General features: G+C 43.5%; 1 protein-coding gene across 4 annotated transcripts; it reads left to right on the top strand.

Moving 5' to 3' along the window:
• The first annotated feature begins 415 nt into the window (after positions 1-415).
• On the top strand, positions 416-20,630 carry LOC147880448 (Hus1-like protein). 4 transcript variants are annotated; one of them, XR_015540595.1, is made up of 8 exons: positions 416-602; positions 709-833; positions 14,829-15,023; positions 15,515-15,622; positions 15,736-15,913; positions 16,300-16,382; positions 20,071-20,136; positions 20,230-20,301. XR_015540595.1 is itself a non-coding variant. In XM_087371207.1 (8 exons), the coding sequence occupies exons 1-8, from the start codon at positions 551-553 to the stop codon at positions 20,352-20,354; spliced, it is 936 nt and encodes a 311-aa protein (XP_087227333.1). In that variant the 5' UTR covers positions 417-550; the 3' UTR covers positions 20,355-20,630. The 4 variants fall into 4 exon arrangements, 3 of the variants coding, with proteins under 3 accessions (XP_087227334.1, XP_087227335.1, XP_087227333.1); XM_087371207.1 differs by having other exon boundaries at positions 417-602; positions 20,067-20,136; positions 20,230-20,630; XM_087371208.1 differs by lacking the exon at positions 16,300-16,382 and having other exon boundaries at positions 20,230-20,630.
• The last annotated feature ends 448 nt before the right edge of the window (positions 20,631-21,078 follow it).

Here is a 21,078-nt window from a genome sequence, read left to right as displayed (position 1 = left end):
CATAAGGCCCAAGATAAAAAAAGCAAACAAAAAGGAATCCAAATGGTGTGTAGAAGACTCCAGGAGATAAAGAGAGAGAGAGAGAGAGGGGTGGGGGGAGGGAGTAAAGGTGGAGATGGTGTGTAGGAAGACTTGAGGAGATAAAGAAGGGGGGAGAGAGAGAGAGAGAGAGAGAGAGAGAGAGAGAGAGTCAACCACTTTAAAGTCTTCATTCAAGTCCCATGAAAAAGAGAAACCACATATCAACATATTGTCCAATAGTAAAAATGCACTTCCACAAATTCTAAAAATGCCTAATTTATGCTCTGCCCAAATTGCATCGTTGCTAAGGCTACCCGAGGGGCAGTGCAAAAAGTAACATGTCAGGAGGGCCTAGGTGGCAAAGTGCAAAAAGTAACATGTCAGGAGGGCCTATGTGGCTTTGCCACCTTGTCACCTTTGCTAGTTGTCATGGCAAAATCGGCATGGCCATGAAATTCCACCATTGTTACATTTTAGAGCTCAGAAAATGCTCTCTCTAAGATTCAAAGGAAGCTGCAGGCTTTAAAACATGAAGTTCAAAGCTTTTCTCACTGACCGTGGCGTATCCCTCTTTGAACGCCGTAACAAAGACTGGCCGCAATATTATTATTCAGCTTTCTATAGTCTTTAGTCTAGGCATGAGCAACGTTTAGCATGTCCCTCCCTAACAAACAGTTGCTCTGGCAGGCTTTATTCCCGCTTTTGAGAAGATCGGGAAGATTTGCCACCTTTATCTCACAAGGGAACATGTTATTCTGCTGCATAACGTCCTCAATACAAGCGGAGTGCAGGCGGTTGCACAATTTAAGACGGTAACCTCTATCGTTTGATGTTTCTGTGTTGGTGTTTCAGCCCGCAAGAACAAAAATAGCAATGCTACCGTTGGATTCTCTGCTGAGGAAGTGCTGAGGAAGCAAATTGAGTTTGAATTCCTACGCTGAAATGGCCTTCAAAATCATACAATTATAAGGACTCTGCACAATATGCAAACTTGCACATGACCACTCACTGCGTCATTACATTATATGCTAAGCACTAGCACACACTTGCATGTGCACATAAAGAGCCACATAGTGCACATTGCACTTGCACTAAAATTGCTGGATGGATCCTCTAGGTCTTTGAACTCCACAAAAGCCAATAGCTATCAGGCTTACCAGGGGAGTGCTTATGGTGCAACAAATGGGCCACTTGGCAAAGGCCTGCCTTCGATTTGCCAATCAATCTCCCTTTTGATCTTAGATCATTGCAGGTTGCCGTTAGGATTGGAGGGATGATAGAACCTATCCTTTTTCTATCCAGGCCCCCTAGCTCCGATTGCCTAGGGGCTCCCCTCAGTTCCAAACGTGAGGGGTAGACTCGTGAGAAGCCAATGGCCCCACCTGTGAGCCCCCATATGAGGAGGAAAAAGGGGTCATTGGACTAAGAGGGGGTAGGGCACCTACAGCAGAGGATTGTGTAGCAGCCTGCACTGTCTTGGAGCAGTGGCTGCATGGAAGGACAACCCAGAAACTGCCGTGTGGAGCAGGAATTGTCTACGTGGCAGATTCGTCAGATGGACAGCATAGATTGGCCACTGCCAGGGCCTATTTATAGCCCTGCTTGCAAGTGTGGAGTTTGCAGCAACCAGTCGGTCATCTACAGACTGAACAGATTTGGTTGGCCAGTCGGCTCATATGCAGCAGGCCAGATGGTTACCTACAGGGGGTTTCCAGCCTATTCATCCACTTGAACTGAAGCCTCAGCAACAGGCAGCGCATCATCTTGTTCTTGTGAAGTATTCTCAGCAGGAGAGTTCTCAGCAGTGTTTTGTTCCCAGCACCTTCTTCTGGAAGAGCGTTGTGCTCACCTTTGAGCCTGTTGTGCCCACATCTTGTGGAAGAAATAAAGTCCGAGTTCTCTCTCTCTCTCTCTCTCTCTCTCTCTCTCTCCCCCTATCTTATAAGCTGCTTATATTCTTGAGTGAGGTTTGCCTTAGTGAGATCATTTCTGAGTGATTGGTTAGAGTTGATTCATTCCGCTGCTTGTGTGAGGTTCAAGTGATTTCCACCTCTATTCTTTGACAGACCCTATTCCTACCTCTATTCCAGCCGAATGGGAGCTCTTTGGGCGCTGTCGGGAGAGGGTCTTGCGGAAGGTCAAAAGAAGAAATTCCCCTAAGGTATTTGGGAATGTCTTGAGGGGGCTTTGTTATTTTGGGAGGGGAGGTGGTGGGGACCCTGTGCTTGCTTGGTGTCGACGGCGTGTGTGGCATCTACAGTTCTTTGCAGCCCTCTTGCCTAGTTTTTTCCGGTCCACTCTGGTCCAGAACCGCTTAGAAGGCTCGAACTTTTGGTCTTGGACTTGTATTGGTCGGTGGGGTCTGTCCTCTAGACTGTCCCGCTCAACGGTTGTGGGTGGATGGGGGATTGACCAAGCCCACTGAGGACAGACTCTTGCTAGGTGTCCCATCTACCTGCATCTAAGACATTGTCCAAAGAGGACAGAAACCTCAATCCTTTGATGTAACTCATCCCCATCCAATGTGTCAAGAAGGATCTCCTCAGGTAGGGACTGTGGGTACTCTGCGATCACCCTGAGCCGCGGGGAGCGAGGAAGAGGCGGGGAAAAGAGGAAAGGAGAGAGGAGAGATGGACAAGATGGAAAAAGGGGGTTGGACAGAACCCAAAAAAGGGCCCCAAGTAAGGGAACGACAACAGGGAAAAGCTGCCCTACAGCAGCTTGATGGCCATCAAGCCAACCAAGCTGGTACCCAACCAATAAGCCCAAGGAGAAAGCCCCACGGCCAATGACGCAATAGGAGCGATGAGAACAACTCGTGGAGTAGCTGCAGTTGAACAAGGGGGAACAAAGCACCACGACCAGGTGCAGCAGCAAAAACTTGGCCCGGAGCTGTAGCGTGCACCTGTCTGGAAAACAGCCACCAAGCAACGTGGCAGCAGGGTGGTAGAAGGCCCAAATGTGTGCAGGAGGTGGGGAAAGCAGGGAGATTGCGAGGGGAGATTCATGGGGGGAGGAAGAGCTGTAGTCCAGGGGGTGGGGAGGGGGAAAGACCCAAAGCATAGTTAGGGGAAACAGAAATGGGGAAACGGGAAACGGAAATGAAAATGGAAATGGAAACGGAAACGTTTTGGGATTTTTGGGAGGGGTGAAACTGTGAAATGCCATGTCAGCAAGGGGGTTTTGAAGGAGGGCTGGAGGAGTGGAGGCTGAGCTTTGAAGGAGGGCTGAAGGGAAGTAGATGATGATGGGGGGCTGAAGCAGCCTGCAGGAGTGAAAGAAGTTCAAAGGAGTGAATGGGGCTCAAGGAGGGCTGGAAAACCCTGAGGATTGAAAGAGTATGAGGCTGAAGGAGTGGAAGGAGTATAGGGCTGCGATAGGAGGCCAAATAGCAGGTCGAAATGGCAAAATAAAGCAGGCAGAAATAGGGGGAGGGGTTGTTGGCTCAAACTGGCTGAAGTGTTTCAGCCAGCCGTTTCAGGACTCTGCAACATTTCAGACCTGAAACGGCATTTCAGGTCTGGCGCTTCTTTGAAACGGCGTTTCAGGCAAGGCTGGGCTCCGAAACGTGTTTCAGCGTAACTATGACTTAAAGTCCACGAGTTGGGGGGGGGGGGGAGTAGGAGCAAGGGTGGAGATGTAATTAACTAGAATCTTTGGTTATTGTCAATTTCTTGATTTCTACATGATTTGTGTAGACACTAGGACTCTATGACTGTTTACCTAGCCATCCTACAGCCTTAATGCTGCAGTAGGTGCACCCATGACCTCTACATCGGGTTTCTTTCCCTTTCCTACTCTAGGCTGACTCACTATGTGCATAGGACATATCCTAGGTGCTCTCTTGGGCGGGTACTACTAGAGAAGATTTCCCCGATGGAAGGGGTACCCTTAATTACTCTTGGTACTTTCCAAAGTACCCTCTTGCTTAATTAAAGCAAATTGCCACTATGAACAACATTTTTCTCTTTTTCATTTCTAACTCTATAAAGGTCTACCTCTTGAGATAACTTTCAAGCACAACACATGTTTCAATTTTCTAGGAGCATTTTCCTATATCTGCTTGTAATAAATGTACCTTGCAACATCCTCTTTCCTAGATTAATACTCGAGAATTCTTTCATTTATTGCACAACATGATTCTCAGTTTTGAGGTTCTCCCTTTTGATCGCAGATGTTGATGTTGCCATCCCTTTGCTGTCAATCTCGACCCCATGATTTCGGTTTGAGTCTTGCTACAAATCTCTACATTGGAGTTTCAACCCTTAGTATCTCTTCGGATTTGGATCCTGTTTAGTGTATTTGAACCTTTGATGTGACCATCTCTAGTGTTGCTGCTAGGAGATTGAATCTCATTCCTTGCATTCAGCTTGCATAGCCTTTTGCCTCTCCCACAGCGTGGCTCTCGATTGATCAAAGAGAAGGCCACTAGGATTAAGAGGGGGGTTGGCTCTGTGTTGGCGAGTCTAATGTAGTCGATGTAGCATCATGGCACTTATGCTGTAAACCCTTCAATTCATCAATGCAGACACCAATCTATTTATTTTATTTTGAAATTTTTATTTTTATTTTTTAATTTTTATTTTTCTCATTTACTCATAATTTTCTCTTCCCTTCTTTCCTCGGTTGTTTTGCTTGTTCTATGAAAAATTATGATTTGTAAAATTGGATCTATTCTAGTCTTATGAAGGTATATATATGTATATCCATTTATCAACATAGATACCAATCTTATGGTTTTCAACCTTATGAGTGACTATCATGAGATTGAAACTACACTATGTTGTGTTTTTAGAGGATGAGTTTGGGAATGTTCATGGATTCATCTAGGTATATAGATACCAATCTTCTTCAGACGAGAAACTTTCCTCTTCACATCCAACCTCTAACCAATCGCTCAGGTTTCTCTCTTCATCACCCTCCTCAAACTCGCCTGAATTTTTTCGTTTCTCCCTGCTCATCCACCATTTCTCTTTCGCTTTCCTCTACACCCTCCCCCCACTTCCGTGATCTTTTGCATCTTAATGATGTCGCTACATCCATCTACCATAATACTCCTGCATTTCATCCATGTGGGCAAGCCCCTGATGATCGTCCTTCTTAAGTGTCGGATCTCTCAAATCTCTCTTTGTTCGAGTCGCTCTTGTGTTTGCTCGCTCCTACGGCTTCTTGGCTCGCCATTGATTTGGAAAATCGTTCAATTGATTGCTTGGTCATAGGGTCCACTCTTTTGTTTGAACCAAGGCTTACCCTTCTGATCAAACTTCTTCAATTGAATAGAGAGCACCTTTCGACGGATTGCGATCTTCAACCACACATATTAGGCTGAGCTTTCACAATGGTTCGGAGCATCAACCCCGCTTGCCCTTTGGTCTATTGATTTACCTTTAGTTGTCATAAGCACTCTATCCTCTGCATCTAATTGCTCGTCAACATTACCTTCAAACCTTCGAGCCGATCATGTAAAAGTACCAATCCCAATCTGCTTGCAATTGATTTCCCTCTTTAATCGTATTGCTTAATATTTGATTGTCATTCCACATCATGTTTCTTCTTATGTTTACTCCTTCACGCATTCAGATCTCTTGTAGTGGATTTACATCAACCATATTGATCCTTTGTAATAGTTAGTTGATTTAATGCTCGGTTGGTTTCTTTTAGGTGTCTCACAACACATTTGAAGGCTCCAATTCAAAGCTTTTGCATTGTCTTCAATCGATCGTGGTTGTCTTGGTTTAATTTGTTTAGGACCCCTTCACACGTACTTTGCCTTGAGCGTTATATCCTCTAAATTAATGAGAGGATCCTTGTATTGACCTACAGTCATGGTAGTCTCCCAAGCACGAGACACAACACCGAGTTTTCATTCATTGTAATCATCTGAGGTCCACCTCTCCATCTCTTTGCCCGCAAAGAGGCTTTCTACCCGATTTGTATAGACACTAGGACTGCATGGTTGTTTACCAAGCCCTCCTACAGCCTTAATGCTGCAGTAAGCTCCCCCGTGACCTCTATGTCGGCTATCTGTTTCCCTATCCTATTCATGTTCTATCTAGGTTGACTATGTGCGTAGAACGTATCCCAGGTGCTCTCTTGGGTGGGTACTACTAGGTGATGGTATTGAGAGAGAAGATTTAGGGTGGAAGATGGGATCTGACCTCATGAGTGGTTACACCTCATTAGATGTGCCATTTCGATTCTACCTAAGATGTAGTTTGAGGATCAAACCTTAGGTTCTAAGGTTTCTAAGGTTCCTTGACCCATCTCCCTATACTTCAACTATTCTAGCCCCTTTTTACCCCTAGGCAACGACCTGTAACTAACTTAAACATAACCTTTTCCTCCCTATCTCACTCAATATGACTCTGATTTTAGAGCCATGTGAACCGATGTTCTTCTCTTGATTATTCCCATTGCTTAGCATACTAATTTGTGTAATATTAGGTACTCATGTCATGCTAAGAGACACACAGGGCTAATAGGTTGCACAAGCAAGGAGAGATTACCCTTTTTTGAATTGAGAAGCATTGTAACCGAAATTTAGATACTGAGTCAATATTTCTATGAGTTAGGTCCAAAACTCTCATGAGTTGGGGTCTTAGCATTGTGTCCAACGGTCATAAGTCGTGTATCTTCGATTTGTGAAATTAAGATAGAAACATCCTAGGATTGGATAACCAATCCTAGATAAGGATTGGTGTTTTCTTGTCCAACCGTTTGTCCAGAGGTGTATAGAGTTAGGTAGGGTGGAGACCATGGCCTCATATATTTATTTTGGTGTCACTTTAAAGTTTATCTGCTGAAATATATGGGAAATCTGTTGCAGTTTTGTGATGAATTGTTTTATGCGAGTTTAATTGTAAGTGTTTTTAAATTGAATATTGATTGGTCATGATCATCTGCATGATTTTGATACAATCAAATGAATGCTAACAATGAATAGAGCATCTGGAGTGGACAATGGCAAGTGAAAGCGTAGCCAAGGGGAGGGCCGATGGACAGGTCTTCTTCTGAACACATGCACATGCAGGGAACATTCAATCAGGCTAAACGGAGTGTAGCTTGGGCGAACATGCAGGGATGCACAGTTTCTGAGTCATGGATCCCAACAGGTCGGTGACATGCTCATCACACTTGATAATATACCTCAGATGGAGAGTCTTGCACAAGCAAAACATACGTTCCAGCATGCAGCCATTGTGTGTGGACAAGGCAAGGCTAGCACACTTGCTCACAATGCTATGGAGGCACATCCCCGAATGGGACAATAGGTGGGAGGAAAAGGTTTGGAACTTAGAGAGGAAGGAATTGAAAGAAGAGGGTAGGAGGGAGAGCTAGAGAGAAAGGATGGGAAGAAAGGGAACAAGGAAAGCAAATCAGAAATGGAGGGAGGAATGTTAAGGCTGCTGGCGGGGTTGGATGAGGGGCAAATGAGGCTGCTGGACTGCACATGGCACCGGCTAGGAGCTGCCAAAATGGGTCAATTTTTATGAACTTTAGGTTGCAAAGGTTTCATGGGTGTAAGCTCAAGAGAGCTCCTAAAAAAAGAAGCAGACAGATGAACCCCATGTGCATGCATAAGATCCACAATCTTGAACACACACAGACTATGCTCACAGCGCAAGACGTGAGCTATTCTAACTGTCTATTTATTTGCTGCTGGAGGAGAGGCTATCAGGTTGAGAGGAGGGGCTGCTGCTGGATGCTGTTGGAAGGGCTGAAGACTGCTGCTGGAACTGCTGGAGCTGATGATCTAGAATGGTGCAATTGGTGGCCTTTATTGGGCTTGGACCCCTTGGAACTGACCTGACTTGTAGGAAGGGCCGACTGGTCTGCAGGGGCCAACCTACATAGTCTGGACCTGACGATCCATGGGAGGGAACACAAGATGCTTTTCGCATAGCTTCTAAGGACACCTGGAGGCATACTTTTATATTGTATTGGGTTATTGGTCCTTCCTTTGAAGAATCTCAATCATTGAATATTTTTGAAAAATTGCATGTTGAAGCCTTTTGGAATGATGTTTGCTATGAGAAATGAAATGCAGTGCTTAAGGCATTTGATTGTCTTCTGTCACGATGTACTGAATACTTTGCTCCTGTTACATTCTAACTACTAACTACAGACAGATCACAAGAATAGCACCAATTCTTTCCTCCCAGCCAAATCCTGCTGAAGCATAAGAGCTGACAGAGACTTCCAATTCAAAAACATACGTGTATGCTCATTCTCTTCTCTCTCTAGCTTCAACAAGCCCCATCTCCCTAGATGGATCCAGATGCCACATGTCATCATCATAGGGCCTTCCTAATGCAACATTTCACCCCTCTCTTGGGATGCTTTAAAATCCTTTGCCCCTAAGCACATTCCTTGCATTAGGCCCTTAGCCTTAGATCCACCTAGTCTGGTGCTATCAACCCTCACCTAGGACCTTGACATTAATTCCCTCCCGATCATTTACATAAAGCGCAAACAAATATATATTACAAATATAGATCCTTTAAGGGAAATGTCGACTGATTCTTCCGAGGTCATGCTACCTCGGCTAGAGCGTAACATTCCTTCCCTCTTCAGACATCAGCGTCCTCGATGATAAAGTCTGGGAACACTCTCCGTAACTGGTATACGGATTCCCAGGTAGCTTCGGATAGAGGTTGACCATGCCATGCAACCAACACCGTGGGTATCTTCCGATTTCGTATTTGCATTGTTCCTCGGTCCAGGATTCTTGTTGGTTTGCGCCTTGCATTATCCTCTATCTCCTGAAACAAAACCACACCTTCGATTAGTGAGTCACCTGTATGTAAAAATTTCTTTAAGCGCGAAACATGAAAAACCGGGTGCACCTTACACCCCTGTGGCAATTCTAATTTATAGGCTACCTTGCCTATTCTCTTTAGAATTAACCACGGCCCACAGTATCGAGGTGATAACTTAGCACACTCTCCTGAAGTCAACGACTTCGAGTGCGAAGGAACTCTGAGAAAAACTTTTTCTCCTTCCTTAAATACTCTTATAGACCGGTTTTCATCCGCATACACCTTGGCTCCATAGCCTGGCGGATATTAGCTCTCGCAAGTGCTAGCGTCTCCCGCATCTGAACCACAAAGTTCACGGCACTAGGCACTTTCTGATGTATTCCAACTATAGTTGGATTCGCTGGTCTATAACCATAGTTCAGCTCAAACGGACTGAACCCCGTAGAGGAATGTTTTCTATCATTGTAGGCAAACTCTAACAATGGCAACCACTTGTCCCACGTATGTTGCCTCAATGACACATATGCCCTCAGCATATCCTCTAAAGTCTGGTTGACTCTCTCCGTCTGACCATCCGTCTCAGGATGATCCCCACTACCTATTCCCAACTCAATCCTTAGTGTCTCAAATACCGCTGTCCAAAAATGACCGGTAAATCTGACATCTCTGTCTGACACTATGGATCTATGCAATCCATGCAGAAGAAATATATGTCTAATGAACAAATCCGCCACTTGCGGGGCACTAACAGACTCTCTAGTCGGAATGAAGTGAGCCATCTTGGTTAGACGATCAACCACCACAAGGATAGAATTATACCCTCCTTGTGTTGTAGGCAGCCCTATAATAAAGTCCATGGAAATGCTCTCCCACTTACTTGGTAGTTCCAAGGGCTGTAAAAGTCCGAGTGGCTTCACCCGCTCGGCCTTGCTTACCTGACACGAGAAACACCGTGTCACATATTCATGAATATGCTTTTTTATCTTTGGCCAAAAGAAATCTCGCTTCACGAGATCATATGTCTTCTTGACTCCTGGATGTCCCGCACACGGGCTATCATGGCATTGTCGAATGACTCTTTGCCTGAGATCATTCTAACTAGGTACTACAACCTTGCCATTTCTTTTCAACCTACCATCCCTTATGGTATATCTTGCATATGTTTGGTCTTTTCTAGATGCCAGGTCATCCTTTTCATTTTCCCCGGGTTTTAACACATGAGCCTTAGGCCATAAGCTCTGGACAAACTCGTCCACCTTTTGAGTTTCTCTGATCTCGGTCATTAGAGCACTCTCTAATACCGTGAAACTCATATTGTGCATAATGCGAGACAACGCATCAGCAACCTTATTATCTTTTCCTCTTCGGTACCGAATCGTTAAATTAAACTCCTGCATGAGCTCTGCCCACCTAGCTTGGCGGCCCCTCAAGTCAGGCTGTTTACAAAAATGTTTCAGAGTATCATGATCCACATCCACAAAACTCTGAACCATACAAATAATGCCTCCATGTTTTCAAAGCATGGATAACAGCATACAACTCCAACTCATGAGTTGGCCAATTCCTTTGAGAGGGAGAAAGCTTCTTGCTTTCAAAGGCTACCGGCCTTCCCTCTTGAAGGAGGACTACTGCTACCGCAATGCCACTTGCATTGGTTTTCAGGAACAACGGTTTCTGGGAATCAACTATTTTTAACACCGGTCCTGTGACCACAGCTTGTTTTATGGTGTTAAAACTTTCTTGTTGATTCTATCCCCATATAAAAGGTACTTTATCTGAGGTCAGATCAGTCAATGGCGATACTATTTCGGAATATCCTTTGATATGCCTTCTATAAAATTGGACAAATCCCAAGAATGATCGCAACGCGGTCAGACTCTGAGGGATTGGCCAAGTCAGTATCGCAGCCACTTTCTTCGGATCCATTTCTACCCCCTCTGGAGTAATTATGAATCCTAAATATTCAAGCCTAACCATACACAGTATAGTTTTCTTTTTATTCACATAAAGACTGGCTTTCCTCAAAGTACTGAACACTATTCTCAAGTGTTCACGATGCTCAGTAATACTTTTACTGAACACTAGAATATCGTCAATAAAATGTACGAAGCAAAAGGTGAGAAACTTGGTTGAATCTGCCCCAACTTGAGGTATTCTTCTACTTGTCTACGCACCTCCGTCTCTTCAATAAAACTCATTCTATAGGGAGGTCTATTTACAGGTTCTACCCCCGGAATCAGTTCAATCTTATGCTGAACATTCCGCTCTGGAGGTAACCCATAAGGTAGTTCATCTCTAAAACATTCAGAGAACTCCTCTGTTATAAGATTTGCCAGCTTGGCCATCTCACCACTTTGCGTAACATCAGTGCTAGCCGAAGAATCATCAACCGGCTCTACCGATGCTGTGCAAAGGAATAAAAACTCTTCTTAAGCTTTTAGGATTTCCATCACGGAAACCAACGGTCCCTGAGGTATATCTCTTTCACCTCGCAAGACATAAAGCACATCATTCATCTTGAATTGATATACGTGCTTTTTTCAATCAATGGCTGGATTCTTCCTAGAATGCCACGCCATACCCAGGGCTGTATCTGCATGAGCAAGCTTGGTCATTTCAAAATCAAGCTTCTCAGCATAGTCCTGAATACGAAGCTCCAACTGGGTAACCCTTTGGTCCCATACTTCAGTTGAACTTCCATCTGCCATCCTGACTGTATACGCATAGTTAGATGGACTTGTCTTTAATTTCAGCCTCTTCACGAGCTTGGAGTTAATCACATTGTGAGTTGACGCCGAGTCAAACAACACAATGACATCATGATTGGCCACTTGCCCTTTCATTTTTCGTATCATTAAAGGCTGTATACCCCATTGCTGCGGGCTTAGATAGGATGTTATCAAATGCACTCGTTACTAGCTTAGCAACATACACACATAACAAACAAGGTACTAACCTCTGAGAAGATCCCGCTAGCTGAATCTGCATCTCTTCCGCTCTGGGACTTCCCTCCATCTCCACGTCGCATTTTGAGACCATCATCTCAGTCATCCGACGATCTTTGTTACGTGGACAATCCTTCCACTGATGAGGCTGAAGGCAACCAAAACATAAGCCTTCTCTCCTCGCTTTTTCCCTTTGTTCTGGGTTTAAGGGAGACTTAGACCAAGCCCGGGCTGCCATTGGGGTTACTTTCCTCTTCACTCCAATGGTGGTACTTGGTTTAGGAGTTTCAGCCGGTTTCGCCTGCTTGGCTTGACCACTCGGCTGAGAACCACTCCCTCTACTAATCCATTTCTTCTTAAACTCAGATTTCTTCGGATACCCATACTGGGTTCCGACCTGTGCAAACCCACTTGGCCTGCTGTCCTTGGCATCTTCATAGTTCAGGGCTATGGCTATTGCATCATCTAACGTGTTCGCGTACTTAGCCTGAACTTCCATTTTTATTCGATCATTCAATCCAAATATGAAATCTTTCACTTGGATTGATTGAGGCAGGGGTTCATCAACCTTCATTACGCTCTCTCGAAACTTATCAGTGTATTCTGCCACTGGCAAATTTCTCTGACGAAGGTTCCTATATTGATCCCAAGCTCGGGATGCTTCGTCAGGAGGTAAGAAGTGTTTCCTGAATTCTCTTTTAAACCCCTCCCAGGTAGTGGATGCTATACCATCTTTTTGTTGCTTAATCCACCACCGATCCGCTGCCTCACTAAACATATGGGTGGCCTCGCGGATCTTCTTGATGTCATTTCTGATTTCACAAATGGTGAACGCCTCGTCCCATTTGTGTAACCAGGTCTCAATGACATCGGAACTACGGTCGTTCATCCGACCATAATACTTTTCCGGTCTGTAATTGGCAATATTTGGTACTTTAGCCTTCCTAGGCTCGACCGTATGGACACTAGACTCCGGTTCCATTGGAGCCTTTCCCTTCTCATCTCGAGAAGGTCTGGCAGACATACTGTGTATCACTCTTCTAAGTTCAGACTGCCCTGCATTGGCCTGTAACTGTTGCGCTAATAGTTGTTCAAGGCATCTTCAAGCAATGCAATCCTGCCAGATAAGGTATGAGCTACTGGGCGCGACACCTGCTGGGTCGGTCGGACTCCTGATTTACCAGGGTCCCTCCTGGAAGCCCCTTCTTCTGCTTCCATTCAGTTCAAAGGGTGTTTTGTTTTGTTTTGTTTTTTTCAAAACACCGCTAGAAAACTGTATTTACAAACTGACGCAATTCAGTATACTGACACTCTGACACAATTCCCTATACTAGGGAATACCTGCAATCCCACATGTACACGGACTAGGCATCTGACACATGCATATCCCAAATAGCGCTTTTCCCTATACTAGGGAAATTCCTGCAAACTAACTCTGATTGAAACACACAGGTATATGCACATGCATAATCTGTCCCTGCTATAGCATCATAAACCGCAAACTTTGCTACAACCACAAAAGCGTAAACTACTTCTGACAAAACAGGAATGACGAAAACCAAAAGGGAAAATAGATAAAGTGCTCCCTGGTCTTGTTCGCTCTTGCCTCAGCTCCACAAACAAATGATGCACTCCTTTTTTTGTCTGCCAAGGTGTAGCTGTTTGATCGAAATCTGTCTGAGGGAATCAGGTCAAAACTGTCACGGGCCAGCCAGCCACGTAGCCAGATATCCCGAAGCCTGCAGCCCCAAGTAACTTCCTGATTGCAATTAATACGTCTGCCTACGAGCTGTTTACGTGACGTTGGAGGGCTTTGACCATATGACGAAGTGACGAAATGACGAAATGACGAAGCATAATTTTTTTTACAGGCTCCCCATAACCTCCGTAATCTTGCCTGCGCATCGCTCATCCATGAATTTCATCGAAGGCCTCCCGTAACACGTATCCGTCGTAGACCACGGCAGCGCCAACATTCCGTCGTATATCCTGCGCCTACGTTCTCTGGCTACGGGTTGCCCATCCACGAATCTCCTCGAAGATGAACACGAGCTACCACGCTGTTCGTCGTCACGGGCAGCACCCCTCCAAATTCGTCGTCACGTCGCAGGTCAGCGCTGATCCGAACGCCGATCTTCGTCTACCTGCGCTCCCAAAGCCTTCGCCTAACACCCCGCAATCTCCTTGCTGACCAGTGCGGGATGACCATCAAACAGACACTCGTCCGTCAGATCGAAATTCATCCCCTCTCTATCTCCTAGCCTTTAGCTCTGATACCAATTGTTACATTCTAACTACTAACTACAGACAGATCACGGGAATAGCACCAATTCTTTCCTCCCAGCCAAATCTTGCTGAAGCATAAGAGCTGACAGAGACTTCCAATTCAAAAACATACGTGTATGCTCATTCTCTTCTCTCTCTAGCTTCAACAAGCCCCATCTCCCCAGATGGATCTAGAGGCCACATGTCATCATCATAGGGCCTTCCTAATGCAACATTTCACCCCTCTCTTGGGATGCTTTAAAATCCTTTGCCCCTAGGCACATTCCTTGCATTAGGCCCTTAGCCTTAGATCCACCTAGTCTGGTGCTATCAACCCTCACCTAGGACCTTGACATTAATTCCCTCCCGATCATTTACATAAAGTGCAAACAAATATATATTACAAATATAGATCCTTTAAGGGAAATGTCGACTGATTCTTCCGAGGTCATGCTACCTCGGCTAGAGCGTAACAGCTCCAGTGTTATTTAAAAATATCTAAAGTCTGAGTGTTCATAGATCAACTTTCCCAAGGAACAAGCCAAGCCCTGGATAGTTCTGTAAATAGCATTTGGACGGCATCAATTAAACCACATGATCTAAGTTTGTTTGTGCATTGTTTACACATTGTATTCTATATCCTACAAAAACAGGGGATTCAGGAATGACATACTGTAATGATGTCAATCTAAGCAAAGTCCAGGTAGCCTCCAAACTATCATGAACATTTTCCATTTTTGGACTTAACAACTGGTTGCACACTAATTACTGGGATTAACAGGTGGAATTTGGTACCCTTGACTGATTAATGTGAGTGGGCTAATGTATATGGATGCAGGAGGCACTTTTTGAGGACTATCGAATATCAAGCCAGAATGAAGACAGAATTGCCTTCACTGTTGATCTGACTTTGCTTGCTCGAGCTTTGAGGAGTAGTATAAGCATGGATGGAGACAAATTACAAGTAAAACTTGTCAAGAAGAGAGCTGTGGCTGTGGAGCGTCCTATGCCGTATCTGAGTTTTGAAAGCATGGTCTGTATGGACATTCTTGTCTTTTGAATTAATCTCACTTATCCATTTGTGCCACCACCAGCTGCCTCCTGTCTAGTTTCTCAGGGTGGTTGAACACTGGTGAATTGCTTAAAAGGAGTTCTTAATATTGGTCATTAATATCTTAATGCCTCTCCAACTCCAGTTGCGATTCTATGAAAAATAGAGAATTCTATCAGCTTACATTTAAAATAGGATTCTATCGGCCATGTTCATGCCTTCATCTCCATGTGTGCTCTGAAGAAGTGGCACATACTTCGTATGCTGATTTTCATAAAATTCTTTATGATTTATGACCACTCATCAGTTGCAAGAGGTATCGTAGCATACAGTCATGATGCTCATGGTGGTGTTTAAGATTCTTAGCTTTTCGAGTGCACAAACCCTTGCAGCACACATTTTATGTGCCTCGGTTAAAATTTGTTAATCATGTCAACCTAACAGCACTTTGTGAACATTGATGTTATTGTCAGGGCCACAGGACAGCTGTAGTTCAGGATGTGCCAATATCCAATCCTCTGTCCAGAATTGATGTTAATGAGCTGCAAACTGCTCTTGATATGGCACAGGACTTGCCAAGGGTATATTTCTGCATCTAAGGCTGAAAGTCCAGCAGTTACAAACCGAATTGGCTGTTTCAAGCAAGCTTAAGCTTTCATATTGTCAATTTACTTGCGCTTATACTCTGGTGCAGACTCTCGTTCAGGTGCCAGATCTACATCAACTGCAAATTCTTGCTGACCGGTTAAAAAATGTTGGAGACGTGCTTGAAGTTGCAGTGACACAGCATGGTGATCTGCATTTACAAGTCTCAACGACCATGGTAACTATAGGTTCAGAATATCGAAAACTCCGAGTTCTTGGAGTTTGTGGTAAGATACTGATTAATAAACATTGGATTCATCTGACTTTAACAACAAAAATTGACTTTAACCACAAAAAATTGACTTTAACAACATAATCTTAATTTGCACGATTGGATATATTCTAGTCTTACAAAGGTATATATTGGATTCATCTGTTGATAACTTTCAACGTCATCAAGGTTCTACTTTGCTGCTAGTCCTATATATGTGCGCATGACTGTTGGGAAATCTGTCCCACTAAAGGCACATGCACATGTAAGCACCGTGCACGCGCATGCGCATGCACACACGCACACGCACCCACACATGCACACGCATGCATAGGCATGTATGTTTGTTTGCAAAAAGACGTAATTTAATATTAACATTCAAGCATTGAGGTGCTTTTGCAGCTGATAATGCCTCTATGGATGGAGCGGTAAGTGCTTCTGCACGGCTTGAAAGGGCTTTGCAGAGAGGGGAGGCATCTTCTGTGGTGAGTAAAACCGGGGGGTATTAGGGCCTTTTTGTGTCATGCACATTCTGCAGGAGGTGGCCAGTCATGCTGTTGTCTTTTTGAAAGGTTTTACTTATGTGTTTGTCAAACATTGGAGCTAAGGAACGATTTAAAATGTGATTTGGAACCCCATTGTGACCATTGCTTGGTGGTACAAGGGTACTCTTTGGGTAGAGTTCTTGCCTTGTCAGATGTGTCTAATTTATATACACTTCCATGAAAGGAGGAGGGAGGGATTTGGCAATTTGCAGACTGCAATGGAGTCCTCCTTTTCACTTAAAAGTCCTTTTTTGTCTTTTTTAAAGGGACCTTGAGAAGCAGAATAGAAGTTGACCCTGAACACCATCATAAAGGCCAATATTTCATTCACTACCTACCTTATCCAGGTTTATCCATGAGAAAGACATCTGTAAAGCATTAGAATACAGCTGTATGCAGAAAGATGAGTGCCCATACACTTATTGAAGATCTATATATTGAGAGTTACAAAGCCTTAAGCTTGGAGCATTAAATACAGCCCACCTTCTATTGGCTTTATAGGATTGTAGGCATTCTGTGCAACACACTTTTTTTGGGGGGGTTTTGAAATCCAGTTGTATTTATATTAGAAAAAAAAGTCCCCAAGAAAGGGACAACCAACTACAATCATTAAAAGATCTCAGTATATGACAAGAAAGTAGGATAATCAAGATCTTGCACATGGAGGCATTGTATAAGGATTGCCGTAGAGATGCCAGGAAGAAATGATATTTAGCCAAGGACAGATCGTGGCCTAAATCAATGGCACCTCTCCTACATCAAAGGAGGTAACTCCTAAATCATAGGAACTCCACAATCATAGGCACCACTCCATGTGGGGGCCTTTGCATTACATTATCACCTATGGCACTAAGTGTGCCTCTTCTACACACACACACACAACCATATGATTGCTAGTGGATGCACACATGCACCTAGCAAGCCCTTGATCACACATCCCAGCATACCCCCCTTCAAGGGTTTGCTTCTTGCTATGTCAAGGATACATCTAGTCACATAGTTTCACATGCTATCTCATGGTGGTCAAGGATAAATCTATGGCTAGGATCTCATGCTAGCAAAGATGCCCAAGGGTCAAGGTTTACAAAAATGGGATAGACCCCCCCAAATGGTTATCTCCCTTGCATGTACAAGGATGAAACTTAGGCCTTTGTGTGGACCTAGTTTCTCATGTTTGCAAGAGGTACCATGGGGGTAAACACATATCGCATGGCCTACGCCATATGGTGACCAGAGGTGATTTACAAAAGACAAAACACATAACATTCTTTTTGGAGTACTATTCCAGGCAGAGAACCTCAAAAATTTGACCAAGTGATGATAAATAAAGTTCAAAGGACAAAGAGCTCAAAAGGCATAGTCTTTATCTTCTACCACAAAGTTTGATTCTTCATTTGTTGATGGAGTTCTCTCTTCAACTAGATTTGCCATGTTTTTCTTCTTCTCATTGTAAAACTTCTCTGAATGATTGTTTTTGCCACAATAAGTGCAAGGATTGATCTTGTAACAATCTTTTTCAAGATGATTCATCTTTCCACAATGCTTGCATGCCTTGTACTTGCTCTTTGATGAAAACTTTACTGCAAGTGCTTGTGTGTGCACTTCACCCATTCTTGAAGTGTTCTTCCTCTCTTTCTCTTGTAGAGCACTGATGATGCCCTCCAGTGTGGGTTGGGGAAGATTCTTTAAGGTAGTCACAACATAATCATCTTCTTGAGGCATACTCTTCAAGAGCACAGCCATAGCATCATCTTCAGTAACTGGAGATTTAATTGAGGCCAATTGTGTCATAAGACTCAAAGTATTAACATAAGCTGCAACATTGTCTCCATCCATCTTAAGTTCAAAGAACTTAATTTTCAAATTCAACTTAGAAGTATGAGAGCTAGCACTAAATAACACATCTAACTTATGCAGGCCTCAAAAGGGGATTTCAAATCTGAAATATGATGCACATAATCAAATGCAATAATTGCATAATCTTTCTCTAGCCTTTTAGCATCTGCAGGTGTAGTTGAAGAAGAGTCATTTGCCTTCCCTTTACCTTTGGTTGTGGTGGATTTACCTTCTTGAGATGATTGATTCCCTGACTTGACCAAGTCCCACAAATTCTCTTTCATAAGCACAAATTTGATTTTCGTTTGCCAAGTGTGAAAACCTTGGCCATTGAACTTATCTATCTTAAAGGTGGCCATGAGAGGGTCTTACCTTTATGTTTAGGCAGTGTCTGCTCTCTTACAAATGGCTTATGAGTCTCAACCATATAAGTGCATATTGCAAGCCATAAAAACAGAAAATCCTAAACTCTTTGCATCAAAATAATAATATGGTTTTTGTGACTTTTCCTTCACAAGTCTTGTTACCTTCCTATTGACATATCTAGGTGCTTGTTTGTTCTTCTTTGCTTTCACATATGAAGCATTGGAAGATGAACAAGAGCTAGGCATTATTAACTAAGAATTTTCTGTCAATAAGTCACCTCTACGCTTGCATCAAGCATTCAACAATAAAAAATGCCCAAAATTGTAGAGTAAAAAACAGAGTTATTTGGAGGGCTTGATTCAAGCTCTATTAAGCATAACTGAGAGGGCTTTTAATGCGCATTTGAAGACCTTATACCAGAGATTGTCCACCTAGGAGGATTGTCCAAAAAATGCGCAAATTTGCTCATGACAATAGTGCCTTCTCCGACTGGTCTTTTACTTGTTTCTCCTTACTCCATCAGACATTTGAACTCAAATTTCATCAGCAACAAGCTCATAGTGTCGCCCATCCGTGGCTTAGAGGAATTGATGAATGGTCGCGTCTGTAGGCAAAATTGTGTTAAAGATCGGCTAGCAGAGATTGTGTCGGCACGGGCAAACCAAAAAAAAATTCAAATGCTTGGTGTCAGAGGTGTGTCCCAAGTAGAGGATACTTCAGCTCAGAGGGCTCTCGGAATGGTCGCTGAATGGAGGAGAATAGAGCTAAGAAAAATCTGGAGAGAAAGAGGGTAGAAATGGAGAAGAAGGTGGAGGGTGGAGAAGAAGATGATGAGGTGGCATATCGAAGATAGAATGGGCTAGGGACTCAAGGAGGCTCTGATACCACATGTTGGGGAGTGGGAGAGAAGATGGACATCATGGAGAAGAGTGTGGGAACCAAATGGCAAAATGTTCCATTGAGTTGAGAGGAAGTCCTCTCTTTTAAAGAATGGGAGAGAGGGTGGCATGGTTAAATTCTCATTTGGGCTTAATTGACCACCAAAAATGTGATTTGGGTTGTCTCAAATTATTATTATGGACATTTTCATTAGTTACGCTGTTGGAAGCTCTGTGTAAGTAACAGTTGTTATCCTATTCCAAGGTCTAGACTCTTATTCATTTTCTGTGAAGCCAGTTGTGAGATTTTCCCAGTTTCAGCTTTATCCAGTGTCTTTTCCCTTAACTTAGGTGTCTCATTTTCAGCTTGAAGGCACTTTTTGAACTTTTTTAATTTCTGCAACGTTAGGAGGTCTTCTTTAATGTCTTTCTTGATTGATATGGTTTCCTTCCTATTGCTGAGCACCCATGGGAAATTTCTGAAAGTTGCAAGCTGTAATATAAATATTTCAAGCTCCAAACACACTTCATTGTTTTTGGGCAGCAAGTCAGCATGAAGCATTTCGTGAAAAGTTTGCAATGCCACCTTACAAAGCCAGATACATCTTTCTATGGTAAGCATTGACGTGAACTTTTTTCTGCTGGAAGACTTGTTTTTCCATGGGTTTCAGATTTCTAACTGTTTTTTCTTTCAATGCATGATTCAGGAATAGGACAAAATGCTTCATCGTTAACAATGATATTCCAGTTTTTCATCCCGGGGAGCCGTCAAATGGACAACTCTATCAGTCTACATTACAGACTGCCTGTACTTGATCCTGGGTTGCCATAACGGACATCTTAAATTCAGCTAGTATGAGATGCTAGGTGCCATTGATAGAGCTTATCAATGCCTAGTGCACATATGGACAGATTTTTCTCCAAAAACTTGTAATTCAGCAGAGCATGAAAAAATAGCTGCCATTCTGTCTGTAAACATAGGGTGTAAAAATAATGCCAGAGTCTGGACTCCTGCATTTGGGGCTTGATTGCCAGCAAAGGCATGTCTTTTTTGGAACAGGAACATTTGCCAATGTATCATGTGTGGGCTTAAACCTAACAAGGTGTGCATACCATTTTGTCTCCACAGAAAAGATTAGGAACTTTGAAGAATGATTCCCACGTGTGTTTATTCCCTGAGAAAGGACAAACTAAATCAATATTCACAGGACAACCTATTTATTGTGTATTTCCCTAGGACGGACATATCAGCACCCATTTACATGCAGATAGATATGTGAGAAACAATGAGAAATTGCGTTAGGCTTCCTCTAGGTATGGCCTTGGGTGGAGGCTAGAGGAGGAGGATATGGTTATTGATTTGAGTAGTGGAATGCAATTTTTGCTTGTGGCGTATGGTTGAGCTGGAAGGATAAGAGGACGTCATAGGTTGTCTAGAGTATGGAACACATGAAATACTCACACCCAAGTTGTGGATCTTTCAAATGCTGTGCTAGATTTTCCTCAGCTCAACATCGAAAAAACATCATGGTTTTTCAAGCCCCCCAAAAAAACCA

Source organism: Dipteris shenzhenensis, chromosome 32 (genome assembly GCF_047967505.1).
Source record: "Dipteris shenzhenensis isolate YYH24624 ecotype China chromosome 32, Dip_SZ_1.0, whole genome shotgun sequence".
Taxonomy (NCBI): Eukaryota; Viridiplantae; Streptophyta; class Polypodiopsida; order Gleicheniales; family Dipteridaceae; genus Dipteris; species Dipteris shenzhenensis.
Note: the sequence above shows the minus strand (reverse complement) of the source record. Positions and strands in the feature narration are given on the sequence as shown.

Bases quoted from the DNA above. Each gene is read 5' to 3' on its own strand.
- LOC147880448 (XM_087371207.1), top strand. From the start codon at position 551: ATGAAGTTCAAAGCTTTTCTCACTGACCGTGGCGTATCCCTCTTTGAA. The intron at 834-14,828 runs GTAACCTCTATC...ATATGGATGCAG, and splicing joins CGGTTGCACAATTTAAGACG to GAGGCACTTTTTGAGGACTA. The intron at 15,623-15,735 runs GTATATTTCTGC...ACTCTGGTGCAG, and splicing joins TGGCACAGGACTTGCCAAGG to ACTCTCGTTCAGGTGCCAGA.